Here is an 18362-nt window from a genome sequence, read left to right as displayed (position 1 = left end):
TGAAGCATATGGCACAATCACACGTCTGATTATAGAGCCTCGTCCTGGTTGAACAATTGAGGCATACATGCTGATACATGAACCACTGAGTCAGAATTGCCTGCAGATGCGTCTCACGAGTTTTCATTTCCTGCAGCAACACTTGCTCAAAAGTTCATGAAGATGTTTTGTAGCATTAAATGATTTCACTTGTTCTGATCCATCATGATCATCGCTAAATAATCAGTTTAATCACGAGTTAGACAGGCTTGATATCTAGAAATGATTAAGAGAATACATCAAAGTGTTTTGCTTTCTTGCCAAGAGTTAGATGAGAAGATTTATACCACTCTTATGTCTGTACAGTAAATAAGCTACAGCCAGTCGCCAGTTAGCTTAGCTTAACAGAAAGACTGGAAGCAGGGGGAAACAGCAAACCTGGCTAGTTTGGCAAATATGAGAGTTTGAGTTAAACCAACAATACATAAAGTGTTAATGAGTGAATTTTAGAGATACTGGTTGGCATGTTTTATTCATTTTTCTACGTTTGGACAGAGTCAAGCTAGCTGTTTCCTCCTGCTTCTGGCCTTTAAGCTAACTTAAGCTAAGCTAACAATGTTTTACAGAATGTTACAGTTTTATCTATTTCCACATCTAACTCTCAGCAGGAAAGCAAATAAATGATTAAAGCAAGATTTCTTTTTTCATTTTATTGGTGAGAAAAAAACAGAGCCACAAAGCTGGAAGTGCAATCACTGAACTACAGGTTCAGGCTTATTTGAAAGAAAAATAAAAGGCAGCCGTCTGCTTTTTATTATATATTTAGATGGATATTGCTAAGCAATATTCCTGGATTATCTGCAGTCCACAGAACCCCTTGTAACACCCTGCCCTTCATTTAACAAGGTTTACTTTTAATGTATGTGGGATTTATCCAGGATACAGGGAAGGAGAACAATAACCTGACTGAAATACTGTAATACTGCCAGAGCAAAGCTATTTAAGTTTCAGTGTATGAGTTCACCTGAGGAGTGCAGTTGAACTGCAGGTCAGTCAGGAGTGGGGCTCTCTTGTGTGTGAGTGTGATGGACTTTTTCAGTATATTGCAGCATTTGTTGGACCTGAGTGGATTAGTGTTGCACAGTATATTTGCAAAAATATTCTTATCTAAAACAAAGGCATTGAGATAACATCTGAAGTTGAGTTATACATGCAGTACAGTAATACAAATCTATAAAATTACACATTAAAGTATTAACTAAATGACTGACTGACTGAAAGAATGATGCGATAATGAATTCAGCAATTTATCTCAAAAGGCTGGAACCACCTAACCACCTGAGGGAAGGCAGTCAGAGTAGAAGAATAGATGTTGTGTTCGACATATACAAGCAGAACTCAATCAAGAATAGTGAAAGATCTCTACGGGGTGAAGAGACTGGTCATGAGTTGCAGGATATCACAAGCACACAGATGGTGAGGCAGTGGAGGAGCTTCCTGACCAAAGTCAATAACAAAACTAGTCTCATTAGCTTCATAGTGAATGAATGGAAGAAGCCAGAATACAGAGAAAAGCTACAGGAGAAGATTCTATATGCAACTGTGATTGACAAATGTTACAGAATCACATATCAAGACAGTGAGGAGATGTCAACTCTTCAATGTCAACAAGAGGAAGCAGATGGACGACTACTTCTCCATGCTGCCCATGCCTCAAGAGAGGGATACCAATCTATAGTTATCTGTTCAGAAGACACAGATGTCTTTATCATGTCTTTAGCATTCTGTGATAAGATTGAGGCCCCATTGTTCCTGAAGTGTGGCACAAGAACCCGTACAAGGCTGGTAGATATCAGGAAGGTTGCAGCCACTGTATGCATGGACACTTGTAGGGCTCTCATTGAGTTGCACGCCTACACAGGATGTGACACTGTAAGCGCTTTTGCAGGCAAAGGGAAGACAAGGGCACTTACCCTCCTGATGAACAACAAAGAAACACAAGACACATTCTTGAAGTTGGGCCAGGAATGGGACCTCTCACCAGAGCTGAGCAACAAACTGGATGCATTTACATGTGCCCTCTATGCCCCAAAAGCATCAACCACCATGATCAACAAGCTCAGGTACCACCTTTTCTGTGCAAAGAAAGGTGAAATGGAGTCATAAACTCCCACCGTGCAAGGATAGCTTGAGGCAACCAGTGATGGGAATAACGACGTCATAAATAACGGCGTTACTTTTTTCAGTAACGAGTAATCTAATTGATTACTCTTCCCATTTTAATAACGCGTTACCGTTACTGCCAAAAAATGCGGCGCGTTACTATAATTGAAGCAGTTTTTTTCATCAGACCAACTAGATCTCTGAGCTGAGAGGCAAAGACTTTTTTTACTGTTCTTCCTTGGTTAGTGGGCATTGCACGAGACAAGCGCATCAATGCTGACGATTGGCTGAGGTTGAGTAAAATTTCATGGTAAGCCAATCAGAGGTAGAGTTGGGCTGGTGTTCAAAAGCACGCATAGTCGGACACCTAACGAACAACACAAGCGAGTCAGTCAACGAGAGACAGGTATGGCGAGCCCAAATAATCCAAAAGTAGCCTCCTCTAAATGGAAGTATAGCCATTACTTTTCCCTCCAAGAAATTAAAGGAATGAATGTAATCGTGAAATGCACATTATGCTATTATTATTATGTTAGATTGAATGCACCTCATATTGTTATACTGAGGGGTGGAGGTGGGGTCACATTTGAGCATTTGAAAATGTACTTGACAGTAAAGCAATAGTTACTTTCTGAAGTAACTAGTTACCTTTATAATTTGTAACTGAGTAACTAATGTAGTTAATTTTTGGAAGAAGTAACTAGTAACTGTAACTAATTACTTTTTAAAAGTAACTTGCCAAACACTGGAGGCAACACACACTGCATGCTAACTATCAGGCTCGTATTTGGAGAACATGTTTAGAAAAGGACCCACAAGTGCCAAGCCCTGTTGGCAGAGGATGGAAGATGGAGACAGAGGAGGAAGGTGAACAGTTTGTGCTGCACTGGATGGAAGGCCGGCCAGCACCTGAAGCTCTCCTGGATCTACTGCACAAAAACATGTTCACTCCCACGATGTATGTGTCTTGCAAATGGCCTCAGGTGCACAGACATAAAAAACCAGGCGACCTGTGTAGAAAGTTCAGATGAAGATGAGGACGACATGGAAAATGATGATGATGATTAGATAATAAAATAATGGATATCAACATACAAACCAGTCTTTGATTAAATACATTAACTTTACAACCTGTTTCTTTATTGACTTTTACAACTAGTAGGGCTCCATCTTATTTGTCCATTCTATTCGCTCTATTCTATTTTGAAGACTTGTACTGCCTTGTACAAGTCTAATTTAAGGCTCCCACAAATAAATAGTATGGGTATATTATACATTTTCTGAATCATCAGAGTGCCTTGAGCATTGAAGTTGTTGAGTTTTGTGTCCCTGATGTTCCTTCATGCCCCAGGGATAAAAGCAAGCATACAGTTTAGGTGGAAATTGTGAGAAAATGTGTGTTATTTCTGGTTTAAAGAAGTCATGTGACCTCTGTGTTTGTCAGACAGATTCAGTACTGGGCTTACATGAAAGCCTAAAAGGTCCCCTTTCCAACGATACCAAGCACCATATTATAGAATATTGACAATATCCCTACCATGAGCCTAAACCAGATATACACCAGATTTCAAAAACGGAATTTATCTTAGGGGGTTAGTAACTTCATGAGCTGAAAAAAGTGATTTCGCTACCACCCCTGCACTGCTATCGTGATTTTTCTAGTACTAGGGGTGTATGCCTTGCCAAAAATCACTATGAGACTTTGTCCCCCCAGATGATACCGATGGCCCAAATTTGGGGCCCTGGCTCATGGACTACTATGAACCCAACCATCAATGCACTCCACTACTTCTACACAAAGTTCCGTTTACAGTCATGGCAAGTACTCTGTGATCTGTGTGTCATCTGTAGTTCTGGAGAAACAAGAGCAAGTCTGAAAATTACCCCTGACACCGTAATGGTGATGTCATCTCGATTTGGGCCTACAAAGTTTTAACAGAAAGCCTGCATTAAACTGAGGGGATGGGTTTACCGGTACCAAATAGAGTCCACCACTGGTATGAAGTGTAACACTGGGGGTCAGTGAATCTTATGGTCAGAGAAGAACATCAATACTGGATACCAATTAGGTATCAATGTTTTCTCACAATGATTTACAACAACAAACCTTTAAATAAAGGTAAAATTAGAAATTAAATTAAATTAAAATTATGGCAAATAAATTACGATTACAATCGTGTTATGTACATAAACCATCTGGCTGCTTAAAGATCCCCTCCAGACATGTGTGTAGACATAAACAGTCTGCTTGGAACAGTAATGTTTTTTTTCTGCAAAAAAAATATAATTTCCGCTTAAAATGCTTAAAAAGATATCTACTCTTTCTACCTCACAAAAAAAAAAAAAAAAAAAAAAATCCTGAATCTATAAATATGCAAATGTTGTTGATTTCTAAAGTTTTTCTGCTGGACACCAGAAGTCTCCTACTTCACTGTAAAGTCCATTCTCAGTGGATGTGCACCGGTGGCTTCAAGTTTCTACATCACACAGTACAAGTTGCATACTGGATTGACTTCCAAACTATTTGTGATGCCACACATCCTGCTGGTAGGCCCTGCCCCTTAAAATCTGATTTTTAATGAGCACAGAGAAACTTTCCACTTTCAGCAGATGGTTGTGAAAACACCCTTCTAGTGTCAAACTCTGCACACATGTCACACTGCAGGAAAAAGAAGAAAGAGTGGAGGGGGGCTTTAGATTTGGCAACTAAAACTTTATGGTTATTGGAAAGGGTTAAACAAAAGGCAAATGTTAATTGCTGCAGGTCGGATGCAAACTCTGACAGTCACTTCTTACTCCTCTTAAAGGGGCACTGACATTTGATAATTGTAACCCACAAACTTTTTGTGGTATCTGGCAATGTAGATAGTTTGGATTTTATTTAGCTAGGTTCTTACATGCCTCAACAATGCAGTGGTTTCCAAAAACAACATCCCTGCTACTCAGGTTAGACCTCACTGTGAATAGTTTTCAGTTACGTTCTACAGAAGAAATTGTGCGTAAAACCTGCTGACAGTGTGTTCTGAAGAAAATTCCTTTCACCTCTAATATACTGAGGAATCAGCAGATGTCTCAGACACAGAACAGAACAAGTAAGTCTTTCAGTATTTCAAAAATCCAGTGATAACAAGGCTGTGATCACCACATTCATTGTTATGATGCCTCTTTCTTGGCTTTTTGGTTTCAGTGAATGTTGCAAAACTGTCATAACAAGGACATCTGTCATAGCTCTGGTAGACAATATGTTTTTCTCTATGCATGTACAGTAAACTTAGCACCAGCTCACACAAACAATTCCAAACCATTAATTAAATCTGCTGTCACCAGCGCTTGCACAATCTTATACAGTAGGTTTATTATGCAGCACATGGAAACACATAACAGAATAAAATGGCAGTTGAAAAGTTGTGCAGTGTGAAAACGATGTCACTCAGTTCACAATGTTTGTGGTTTAAATTTAGGTGGTGCCACAGTACCTCAGGGCATCCGTGCAAATGGCTTCCAGACATTATTAGACTTGAACAGAGAATTGTATTGTTGGCAGGCAGACTAACCTGTTTCCCCTCCCCTGTCCCTTTAATGTACATGTATTGCAATTGAAGTAGGATTGCAGCCATTATTTAATCCAAGAGAGACTTGGGTATTTAATTATAAACCCCTTAAACACAGGGAAATCAGAGTGATAAATCCCTGTAAGTTTTGAACAACTTATTTAATCTTAAACACAAAAAAATAAAGAGGTTAACTTACAGCTGAGAAAATATACCATATGTAGAATTGACAGACATTAAAGGAATAGTTCTACATTTTGGGAAATACTCTTATTTGCTTTCTTGCTGAGAGTTAATGACAAAATGAATACCACTTTCATGTTTGTATGGAAAATATGATGCTATAACTAGCAGTCAGAGACTGGAAACTCAAGGAAACAGCTATCTTGACTCTGTCCAAAAGCAAAACAATCCTGTTACAAGCACCTTTAATTTTCACTGATTAACATGTTATATCTGGTTTGTTTAATCCATACAAAAATCAAATGTAACCTATGTGGCTGGCAAATGAAGCCAACACTGAGACAAGTAACAAAAACTGCAGTTCCTCAAATGGCCACTTGAGGCTGGCTTTACAGTAGAAATAAACAGGGGTGAATTTTTATATAACTCACACATTTAAATGTATGTATAATTATGGACATTCCCTCTTTGAGTGACAGGTGGGTTTAGTTGTTTTCAGTAACCAGGCTTCATTAAGCCTCAGCTCCACCCACGTTCCACATATTTGCCCATTTTTGGATGAGCTGGGAGTTGGTGTAGTCAGAACTGGCAAGACGGCGACGGCCAGAGCCTACACACTGAGCTCTACAAGGGCTCTCCAGAAACCTCTGGGTGACATCATGGAGACTATGTTCATTTTTAATTATACAGTTTATGCAGTGACAACAAGGCCCCCTCAAGTTTTGTTCCTTTAGTTTGGACAGCCATTCTAGCTGTTTCCCCCCTCTTTCAAAGCTGTATGCTAAGCTAACCTAACATCTCCCGGATCTTGCTTCAGTAGTATCCATGTTTATGTCTAACTCTCTGCAAGAATGTGAATACAAATTTACTTAGTTCTTCCTTTCAAATGTGCTCTATCAATCTCTCTACAACTGCATGTAGAAACATGATGGGTGAGAGCAGATAACAATGATGGCAATGAGGAACCCTGTAATGGCTTGCCAAATTTTGTGAGTATTGACTGAGCACAATCCAAAGCCAAATGCATGCTGTTCATCAGTGGGCGTGACAACTTCATAAACCTATGACGTGTCTGCTGGATACACTCATATACAATAAAAATAGTAAATCCAATTACTGTATATTGTTTTGGTCCCTTTGGATTAGTGGTGGTTCCTTGGTAAAGCTGCATAACTATGATCAGAATAACTTGTCTGTATAGTACTGCATGAGGTTTTCTCCCTGCTTTTGACTCGGGAAAGGAATAAATGGGTAAAAAGTGAATAGATGAATAGGTTTTTTTATCCATTCTCAGTCATAAATGTTGCAGATGAAGGCTGTTCCGGTCGGAATGGTTTCATATTTAAAGGTGCAATAATATCAATTGTTGCCTAACATGTGGTCGTATGAAGGAGGAGGGTAAGAACATGTTGCTTGTTTCATTGCCAGACAGCTCTCTGAAGTCTCCACTGCCCCCTGCAGGCTCATTTGTTCTGATCATCTACGTGTGTCTCAGAAACAGCTGGACTATATTTGATGAAAAGCTAAACAGAATCCTTATTTTAAGAAGAAATAAACAATTAGGATGTTTATGAATCTGTCACCAACACTGTGTGAAGGTGAATACATGCCCCTCCCTGCCCAACCACAGAACAGAATTGTGAGACCCTATCCCCAGAGACTGCTGCCACAAACACTTCTAATTTTCACAATAGTCTTACTACCTCTATGAATTTAAAATGTGTAAATTTGTTTTTAAATGTTGCTGCTATTACAGTTGTTTTTCCTATACTGCTTTAATTTATTTGTTGTTAAATTCTTGGAGTGAAGCTATGCAATCTTTCATCATGTCCATATTCGTGCATTTGTTGTTGTTCTTCAGTATCATTAGTTTCTTCCCCAAATGATCACAAATCAGATTCAGCTATTATATAGACACATGAGCATCATTTCAACCCAAAGACACATATAATATATAATGTCCATAACATAAGTATGAAAGTGTTGTGGACTTGATAAGAAAGCAGACAACCTTGTTGAAATCCAGGGACCGGAAAAGCCAGAGCAGCTGCACATAATGAAGAGTCTATATAACTGTAATGGTGTTATAATTACCATCTAATGTCTAGGTCAGGGTCAGCCTCGCAGCATGTGACATGGTGTGAATCAAGCTGTGCTAAATTAGGTGTGATCACATCTCAGCCACAGGGAAGGCACAAATACAGCTTTCAGATGACTCACCGCAGGAAACACACAACAGGCTATTGATCCCAGAGGGAGTCCAAACACTAAAAGACACTTTTCTGTCATCTGGGTGAAAAAACATTGCAAAAAAGAGAAAAAAAGGGCATGCATCTGCATTTTCTCTCTGCAAAAAACGCTTCAGCCTGTGGTCTGTAATACACAATTTAATGTTCACATTTTAGAATGATTTATATGTGCGCTTCATTTAAAAGACAAAATTGGTGCAACTGTGTTTTTCCTGTTCACCAGTCCTACAAAGATACAAAAATAAAATTAACAAATGTTGCTATTACTGTGCAAAAAACAATTCATACAGCACAAGATTACATTGTTTGTAAGAATTTAATAACATCACAATTAACTAATTACTTGATTAACTTACAGATTCCCATTAGAAAACACAACTTACATGTTATTATTGGCAGGGTTGAATTCATTCAAACTGGGTTCATGAAGCAATGACATGGAGGTGATTCCCAGGGGTGCAGATGAAGAATGTCATCAATCATATTTTCACGCATAAATGGATGAGCATACGCAAACCAGAAAAAAAAACCTTTATGAGGGCTGCTCAGGATATATTTTTAGGGGATGAATAATGTTCATTATTGCCGCTGAGATCTCATACAAGTGCAATCTCCATATTTCAGAACTGAAAAGGTAAAAGAACATTGCAGAAATATGGAACACTGTATGTGTGATTTAATATAGTTTCAAAACTGTTCTGTGGCTTTCCCACTTGTATAAGCAGCAGCATTTATATAATCATCTTCAGATTGTTGCCAGAAGACACAGAGAAGCATGTTCAAGCCTTCAAAATATGAGATTAATAAGAGCAGGACAAAAAAAATGGGGAATAGAGGGAAAAAATATTTTTTGGCAGGTTGTGAAATACCATGGATCGTCTTTTAAATTTAGTCTTTGGATGCCAAACAACAGAGTGAGGACCAGCACAGTAGCTCAAAGTCTCTTTCTTCTTCCATTTAACCAGCTTATGGGTGTGGTCTTGTTAAATGTAAACTCTAGACATCTTCGTTGGCAGGATGTAAGACATCAGGAAGGTCAAAACCTTGATCCGAATCGAAAGCAGCCGCAGACAGATGCTTCACCTGAGCCCCGCCGCCAGCTTCTCCATCGTGGCTTTGCGCTCTTCGGCTTTCTGCTGGGAACGGCGCAAGACGTTCCTCAGCTCCTGAAGGTGGTCCAGCGTGCCCACCAGCTCACCTTTCACAGTCTTCATCTGGCTCTCCAGCATCTGTGTGTGATGGAGGGAGTTCCTCCTGTACCGTCTGCTGGAGCGCACCTTTTCCTCCAGGTCCTCCACTGCAAGGAGCAACCAGAAGACACAGTCACACTACAGCCACCAACAAGAGGGCACACAGGAGAAATTCTAATATGAAGTTAGAATGTTTTGTGATACAGACCCATGTTCTCCTGGTAGCCCATGCTGTCTGAACTAGACTCTTTCTTCTTGTCCAACAGGTTCTTGGTCTGCTGCAGCATCTTCTCCATCTTGGCAAGTTCGGCGGCCTTAGTGTCACTGTCTCTCCGCATTTTCAGCAACTCCTGCTCCCTCTGAGTCAGCTCACCGTGAAACTTGTCGCTCATGTCGAGCGTTAGAAATCTAAACAGCACGACCTGCAATTTAACAATGCTTGACGACCTGCTGCACAAAATTCAGCGACCTCAGTGAGCATAAGACACAAGGATGATGCCTCTAAATCTGATTTCAACACCAAATAATGCTCCACTCTGGAACATAGACTTTTTTTTCTGCCTCTGTAGCACATGAAACGCTGGTTTGTTTGCAAATGAAGTACACTGCTGGTGATGTTTGGCTTTTTATAGGCCATAAACTCGGCACATGTCTGGAAGTCATCTGAAAACAGCCAGCTCTCAGTATGCACCATTACAATTGGCCAGTCATAAGACCGGCTTCACAAAGCCCTCGAGCATCGTGGGCAATTTTTACACTTACTCACGGTGACAAAGTTCTCAGGAAGAGAAGGAGTTAGCCAACTTGTCCCTCTGGAGGAAAATAAATGAAACAGCTGTCTTGAGTCACACCTGAGGAAGAACTTGAAAACACACTGTAAAACAAGTTAATGGAACTAAAAAAATTGCTGAAACTGACTGACTGAAATTCTAAGTACAACTTACTCAATTTTGTAAGTTAAAAAAATTATTCTTAATCAAGTGGATTTAGTCGTGTATATATATGTATATATATATATATATATATATATATATATATATATACACACACTAGGTAGAAACATATACAAAATTACTGATCAGCACCTACCAGGAAACAATAACAATAGCAGCTACAGAGCTGAGTCCTAACAACTCTGTCTGTGTAACTGTGGTACATACCAGTAAATCAGTAAGTAAGTTGATGACCTACTTAGAAAGTAAATGGAGAACTATTCTGCTCTATGTGAGGCATCTTTATTCCTATGTGGTATGCAAACATCCCAATGTGTTTTGCTGGCAGACTATCACAGGATCAGCACCTTGGACAGCGGCCGCGACACACAAAGGTGATTGAACTGAGCCGCAGAAGCAGCGCACTCTGATCTATAGACGGTGTTGAAGCTCAGCCTTCATCATCAGCCTTCAGATGAAAGGTTTTGTAGCCCTCCATCTGTGCTCGTCTTTACAGCAAGTTCTCTTGATTTCATCATTAAGCTAGGGCTTGGGTGCACTTTAGGCTTTTCAAACCAAACCAGAGCAATATTATCTAGAATATTTACATAAGTGGAATTAAAAGGATCTGAAATAGGCGAGGTGTTCACTGAGGAGCAGAGCTGGAGGTCAGAAGAGGTCAGGCAGGTGTGGTAGAATTTACCTGTTGACAATGAATGTATTTAGGTATTATTCATTCATTGAACTAAATTAATATATGGTCTAGAAACCCCAAATAAAGTCACATTCATCTAAACTAACTAGTAATATTATGTTATTTATATTATGGTCTGTTCAGCTAATTATATTTCACTGTGCATAAGATAAGAAATGAGGATGATGACATTTTTTTTTTCTGTTGTGGTGTTGTATAATAACTGTATTTCCCAAAAAATTCAAGTCATAACCTCGTTTGTGCTCAATGCTCTCAATGTTTCTTAATGTTCCACAAAATGTTTGCTAGAGTAAATAATATCTTGTCTCATGGTCAGGTATACACGTATTAAACTCAACACAGTGTAGTTTTATCTCATCCCACTGACCAGCAAAATAGTAGCATGAGTGTGTAGACAGTGCATGATTTAGGTAGCAAAAGAGTATTAATGATTGCTGGTGAATTAAAGAGAGAGCAAATGACTCCAGCCAGTACCCACATCATCCACATTCCTAATTCAGACATTAAAGGACCAGTGTGTAGGATTTAGTGGCTTCCCAGACCTTTAAAAGTCCAACATTTAGGAGGATCTTTTGGCAGAAATTGATTATAAGATCTATAACTATGTCTTCATGTGTATAATCACCTAAATATAGGATTTTTTCTGTTTTTGTTACCTCAAAATGAGACGTTTTTATCTTCATACACCGCAGGGTCGCCTTCCGTGGGGTCAGCCATACGGTAGCCCAGGAGGGATAAACCAAACACTGGCTCTAGATGCTCTAGGGGTGTTCAAACTTTTCATGTAGTTTCCCCTCATGCTTTGAAGGGGAAGGTGAAGCGAGGGAGCCACTAAATCCTACACACTAATCCTCTAAAGCTGCATGTGAACTGTAGTCTGCATATGTAATGCGACAATAACAAGCACTTTCTAAATTATTGATGTGCAAGCTCCCTTTATTAATGACTTATCATTTATACGGCACCGCAATTTTATTAATTACTCAATGAGTTTACAGCACTGTGTTTTGAATGTTGGCTGTGGTTTTATTCACAGTTACATCACATTTTCCATGCGGGCCCATTGCAAAGTGGTATTTTCCTGAGGCACACTGAGGTTTTCTTTCTGGCCTCAGCCTGTTTGGTGTTTTGGTGACTGGCCATGTGTGCACTGCAGTGGGAGGAGAGGAGCAGCAGAGGGAGTGTCACTGGCGATGTAGCTGTGTACTGCCTGTAAGGTGTCAAGATTTATTAACAGAGCGCCATCACATCCTGCTGCACCTTGACTGATGAAAACTGTGGCACCCATCTACTGTCTCCTCTTTCTTCAGCTCCCCCTCTGTCGTATGCACATCTCTCTGGTATCAAGTAGAGCTAATCAGCAGCTCCTGATTGCAGTGATTAGACATAAACATAGGCTGAGCCGTGATAAATTATAATGTAGTGTAATGAGAGATTCACATTGAAGGCCATGCTCTAAGTTCCCAACTTCCTGTGCTATTATTACTTTGCCACATGTCCCTGGGTGAAGGTCACTCACCTCCTGGGCTTTCTGTGGCTTCTTTTCTCATTCCTACAGCGTGACTAGCACTCTGTTCCCTTCCTCCAGGCTGGCCACATGCACACACAAACAAAAATCACTTTTATATAAAAAAAAAAAAACTAATCCCAAACCTTATGAAGCTGTGGATTATATAATGTATGTGAGGAGAATCAGGATCAGACAGGCTTAGCATCAACAGTATATTTACTGAGTAAGCCATCACAAGAAAAATGATAACCTTCAATTACTAATCTGATATTGAGACTTCACACACACCCACTGAACCTCTGTTGCAACTTAGCTCAATTTCAAAATGATAAAATATTACATTATAGGCTATGTTGCTTAGCCACAGTCACATTTGTAATCATTTGAACAAGAAAGACATGCCATCTTAAAACTGAAAAGAAGAAAAAACAAACATTTATTAAATGATATGAGCTCTATTTCAGGAAAAAAAAACACCTCTTCCCTTGGGGTGATCCAGTTTGAGGAGCAACCCATAAAAGGCTGCTGTGTTAGACATTTGATACACTTATCTACAATGAAGCGATTGTGTTCTAGAAAATCCCCGTACATGCACATGACAAAACCAAAAAAAAAAAGCACACAGCATTGTTGATCACATCTGACCCTGTCCTAGCAGCTCACTGTCCACAAGCATGACCCTGTGGCTACTGAAAGGTGTGTCCTGTTGTGTTATGGTGTGTCCTGAAGTCTTCCTGGCATTCTGGAGCCCCAGCTTCAGGCTTCTGTTTCACACCTCTGCCTGCAGTATATCCATTTGACCACTAGGCGAAGACTAAAACCAGATTACCAGAAGTTATTAAAGATTCATCTCAGATTTTTTGCTGAGGTTAATCCTTTAATGTTCTACTCAACTGTTTGGTAGAGCACATTTTGAGTCACTATTATCTTATTGTACTTAAATCAACCTGACTGACCGATCTCTACAACTCAGGCTGTTATGCTAAAGGGACCCACTAGATGCCGCTGTTTCTTTAAGCAGTCTTCCCATTTTAGTTTGCCTCCTTACAGGAAGTGTCAAAAGTAAGATTTCCCCCCCAACATATTATAGGTTCAGAGGTCTTACTAAAAAGAATAAAAGAATAAACTTTAATAGGGGCAAATCATTTTCTAAAAACATGCTATACATAATATATATAACCAAATGGGTTGTCACTTTATTGTAAAAGTAATGAAGCTAGCTAATTTAATTAAAATGGCTCCAAAATACAATATAATAATGATTTTTTTTCACTGTCTAAAATCATGCTTGAGTTCCTTTAGTGATAAAGATAGTGGTTTTAGATAATAAATGTATTTTTTTTTAATAGATAAACTCGTTAACATTCATTGTTCTATATTTTAATAAATTATTATTCCATTACATAATTTATGAAAAAAAATATATATATATTATTGCCCAAAGGAAATAAAAATGCAAAGAAAAAAATTCAATTGTTTTGTCTTAGTGACTACTAAGACTATACAACTGGAATTTAGGTCAGGAGTTGCTGACAGAATGAATTATTAGTGTTTACCTAATCCTTCCTTACTTAGCTGCCTAAATCTGCTCTCAACAGTTCAATTTGTCACAAGTTGCAGCTCCATCACATTAGAGGAACGAGAGGGGGACATAAAAGGGTCACTCTAAATAATATTTCGCTGTCTCACTCTCCAGGCTCATCGTGAAAACATTAGTCATCACATTTACATAAAACACACTCAAAGCGAAGCACACCATCTGTTATGTAAATTTAAGTGAGAATGGCATATTTCCAGCAATGCTGTTCCATAAAAACAATGTGTCGTTCCATATGTGGTGCATTAAATATTTTGAGGGAACTCTCAACTTTTGAATTGTCAAATCTACATACATACTGCATGCTGAGTAAACCTTTGGTACAAACAGGATGTTAGACTGAGAGATGTTACTGAGCAGTGGATGGGGGTTTAATTGGAATAATTGAGATTTATATGCAACTGTGCCATGTGTACAGGTGACCATTGTGTCAGCTTAAAAGAAGAGCATGCTTTCCCCATATAATTCACAGAATGTAAGATCAGGATTTCATGGTCCTAACTGCATTTAACCAGTGCTCTTACACAATGTGACTGTCTGATGGTATCAGAAATGGATGGTTCACAAGAAGTATTCTATTATCAGTCAACCCATTTAAAAGATAAGGCTTGTCAACACATCCCACCAAAAGACAAAAACCAACAACATGTTAGTCTATCTTGCAACACTTTGACCTCCCCATTCGCTATGTGGCTTTCTACTTTCATTTCTAAAAAAGACAAAAAACATAAAATAGATAAACAGCTACTGTAGTTTTTATCAATCAAACTGGAGGAAACTGCACATTTCTTTGGGACTATTTTCAACCAACATTTGGTACTCTAGTAAGTATTTGGGGCAGCGGGATGGTGTATGTGGGTTTGCAGAAAAATAAACTACAGTGTGAGGCACCCTAGCTAGTGGTAGAGCAGGATTTCAAGTCCTCTCCTCTATGCAGGGAGCATAGGCCATTGACAAATGTCCTCTACTGTTGGCAGTTCTTTTGAGATCCCTGCAGTTGAGCCACTCCTGGACAATTCTACCTGAACACCTCTTCTCCAGCTGGGGCGACGCCTAATCCTGTTTCCTTGGGGGTTCCGTTTCATGACTTGTTTGTCGCAGGTTTTCTGAGTCTGTGTTCAACACAACCCCTCTATCTTCTCAATGGGATCCTGGCTTGTTCTTTTCCACATTTCCAAGAGACAGATGTTATTAAAACCTGTCTGTTGTTCTCCATGTCTTTGATAGCAACACCTGTTTCATGTTGGAGTTAAAGAAGTGTGTGATGTGTGTGTGAGGAATAAGATATATGGACATGCATAATAATTGTTAGTAGGATATATTCATTGTTGGTCTTTCAAGAGGATTCGGGACAGTAACAAAAATATAGAATATCACCCGACTACTTTAGAGGCCTGTAATCTTACGTTGCTCCACACAGGACCTCTTCCCTCCACTCTTGCAGTTAGAAGTCTCTCTCAATCTGAAAAACTCTGATCCAGCTAAATAGACAAGAATCACTGAAGGGTTTTGCCACCGCAGAAAAAAACTTCTTGGTGTGATGTCTCTTGCATCCTTCCAGCTCTTGACATTTTTCAGAGTGAGCCCACTCCTACACATTCTGAATATTAATATCTTTTGTACTCAGAAGAAAACTGGATACGGCTGGAAAAATTGTAATACAGGAGTGTCACCATGAGGGGGAAGGCTAACAACAGATATTTTCTATGAGTCTGGCAGCTATCTCTCAATAACGCAGCTTTAATAAAGCAATATTCCTCTTTTGAGAGTCTTTTTCAGGTTTAGCCTCCACTTCGCTCAAACGGTCACAAACACCTGCCTCAGGATAGTCCTCATAGTCTCTGTTAATGATAATTGCAGTAGGTACAAATTGTTCCAAATGAGGATTGTTGGAATTATTCTGGTGGGCTGTGTGACAGACACGTCCTGTCATTTGTTACCAAGGCAACTTATTGGGTTTTTATGGATGTTAATGGAGCGACAAGGTAATGAGCAGATATGGGCTGCAAGACTAAACAGGGATTATTGTTGGTAATGAAAGGTAAACTGAATTTATGCATGGAAATTTGAAATCTCAGATGCAGATGTTTTCCAGTGTTAATTAATCTTAAAGGTTATGTTTTTGGAGACGGTCGTCATTATATTACACACTGCGCATATAATTATCTAAACTTGTCTTAATCAGGCACCCAATGAGGACTATATTGGAAAACCCCTAATCCATCTCAGTAATTCTCTATGCTCACCAGTGGTGCCACTCCTTGGTTTCTGCATTAGCAAGGTTGTTGTTTGTTTGTTCTTATATGAAAATAGATTTTTTTATCTACCCACTCAAAGTGCCTCAAGGTAATCAGCATTGCATAATCGCAGGAAATACCTTATCTGTATCCATTTTCTTCCCTCTAGGCTCCTATAACTCCTCTCCAAACTCTAAGCTCCTCTCACAGCAAAATCCAATATTCCAGGCATCGATGCCAGCTTTGTTTCTGTCTTTCCTAATGTTGTGTAAGAATTTAGCGATGCAGCTATCACAGCTTTGTTGTGCTGCATGAATTCTTTATTCTTGTCTAATTACATCAGTCGTTTCAAACTGTAAAGACAAATTGTGTTTGTGTTTTCACACTTGGCAATACTTTTTAAAGAAATACAATCACAGAAAATTAGACTGTCTGTTTTGATGGATGATAATGCACATGGTAATGTACTGTATAACTGAGTGCCCATTACCTTTGTTTGGTGCATCCCCTTGAGATAAAGTTTTACTGTCTTGTACATCTTCATTTATAAGATGCCAGCAAGAAGTCTCACATCCCACAGAGGAGTTAAGTATAGAAGCCTTTAGAAATCCTACAAACTTCAGGTAGCTTTAGTCCAAAATTATGGACCAAGTAATGATGGGTATTTGTGCTTTTCATCTGTCATATTAATATGCAAATCCGTGTCATCTGAGCACATAAAGAAGAGGATGTTCTGTTCCTTTGCTCTCCTACTTTTAAGATGTGACAGAAGAAAATCCATGCTTTGAATACGGATATAGGCTACACCAAATAAAATATAACGAATAATATATAAATATAATAAAAATACTAAAATATAAAGTAAAACCAGTATGAGGTGATTCATGATCCCACTTTAGAGCTGACGACTTCTTATTTTCTATCCACCTCCTCTGCTGACACACCTCTGAGCTGTGAGAGACATGTCCCTAAAGAGCGCCTCAAGAGATCTGTCTCATCTCCCAATGAGACAGACTGTGATATTCTGTTTTTGTGTGAGGCATTACAGATCTCTTAAAGCCAGTTTTCCTCCAGGTTCTTATTGATGTAACATGTGTATAGACCATCTGTTGTATGTATGTATGTATGTATGTATGTATGTATGTATGTAGCAGGACAAAAGGTTAAAGCTCCCTTTAGCTTTTGTAAGCTATAGGTCTAACTCACTAGAAAAAAGCTCCCCTACAGCTGTACATCATGTTAAATTACAGTTTTATCTTTATTTTAGATAAACTTAAGATTAATAACATCACATAGGATATTCTGTATCAGCCATTTCATTTCACACTGATAACTTTATGTAAGACACTATCTTATCAAAGTTGTTATGATGAACAGTAATTGCCTGTGAAACATCCAGCAGACAGGGATTAACATTAGCATTCATTTGGAGACCATCATTCACTCTTCTTTTAGATCTGTTTTGGTTTCCATCAACTCCTGAGTGAAATATCTGGCTCTTTAGCTGCTAAATAAATAAATAACACAATATATAAATCACAGACTAGTTGCTAATTTTGTCTGGTGCTGGGCAGGTAGTGCACAATGGGTTTAACAGCTGCCTGCTGATAGGAGCTTTGAGACTGGACTAAAACAGTAAAGTTGTGGACCATGAAACCAAAACAAGCTGAAACATCTTAAAACACTCAGAGAGGAAGTTCACATTACATGTAGTTAGTGCAGCAACTACATCAGGTTACACCTAAACACGTTTTACACTTCCTTAAGTGGAAAATGTGTTTAGGTGTAACCTGATATAACCTAACTAACTAACATGTGATAATTAATGCCATACTAATGATTGTTTTACATTTGTTAACTTCATATGTGAAATCTTTGTTGCACTTTAAGACGAGAGATTTTTAAAAAGCATACAGTCAGCAGGTAAGCTGGGTTTTTTATATGAACATCAAAAGGTGACAAACTGATATGCCACCCATCCTCCTCCTCTAATTGGTCAGAACGCCTCAGTGGAGAGCATGGCCCAATATGAGGCTCACTTCGCTGCAGACGGCGG

At 39.0% G+C, this 18362-nt stretch overlaps 1 protein-coding gene across 1 annotated transcript; it reads right to left on the bottom strand.

The window, feature by feature from the left end:
- Nucleotides 1–8422: 8422 nt before the first annotated feature.
- On the bottom strand, nucleotides 8423–9998 carry si:ch73-389b16.1 (uncharacterized). Its single transcript, XM_051377613.1, has 2 exons — nucleotides 9524–9998; nucleotides 8423–9422 (listed from the first exon to the last, which is right to left on the bottom strand). Exons 1-2 carry the CDS (start codon nucleotides 9705–9707, stop codon nucleotides 9205–9207), a joined length of 402 nt encoding a protein of 133 aa, XP_051233573.1. The 5' UTR covers nucleotides 9708–9998; the 3' UTR covers nucleotides 8423–9204.
- Nucleotides 9999–18362: the final 8364 nt, after the last annotated feature.

This window comes from Dicentrarchus labrax, unplaced genomic scaffold (assembly GCF_905237075.1).
Source record: "Dicentrarchus labrax unplaced genomic scaffold, dlabrax2021, whole genome shotgun sequence".
NCBI classification, from domain to species: domain Eukaryota; kingdom Metazoa; phylum Chordata; class Actinopteri; family Moronidae; genus Dicentrarchus; species Dicentrarchus labrax.
Note: the sequence above shows the minus strand (reverse complement) of the source record. Positions and strands in the feature narration are given on the sequence as shown.

Bases quoted from the DNA above. Each gene is read 5' to 3' on its own strand.
- si:ch73-389b16.1 (XM_051377613.1), bottom strand. From the start codon at position 9,707: ATGAGCGACAAGTTTCACGGTGAGCTGACTCAGAGGGAGCAGGAGTTG. The intron at 9,423-9,523 runs GTCTGTATCACA...TGCTCCTTGCAG, and splicing joins GGGCTACCAGGAGAACATGG to TGGAGGACCTGGAGGAAAAG.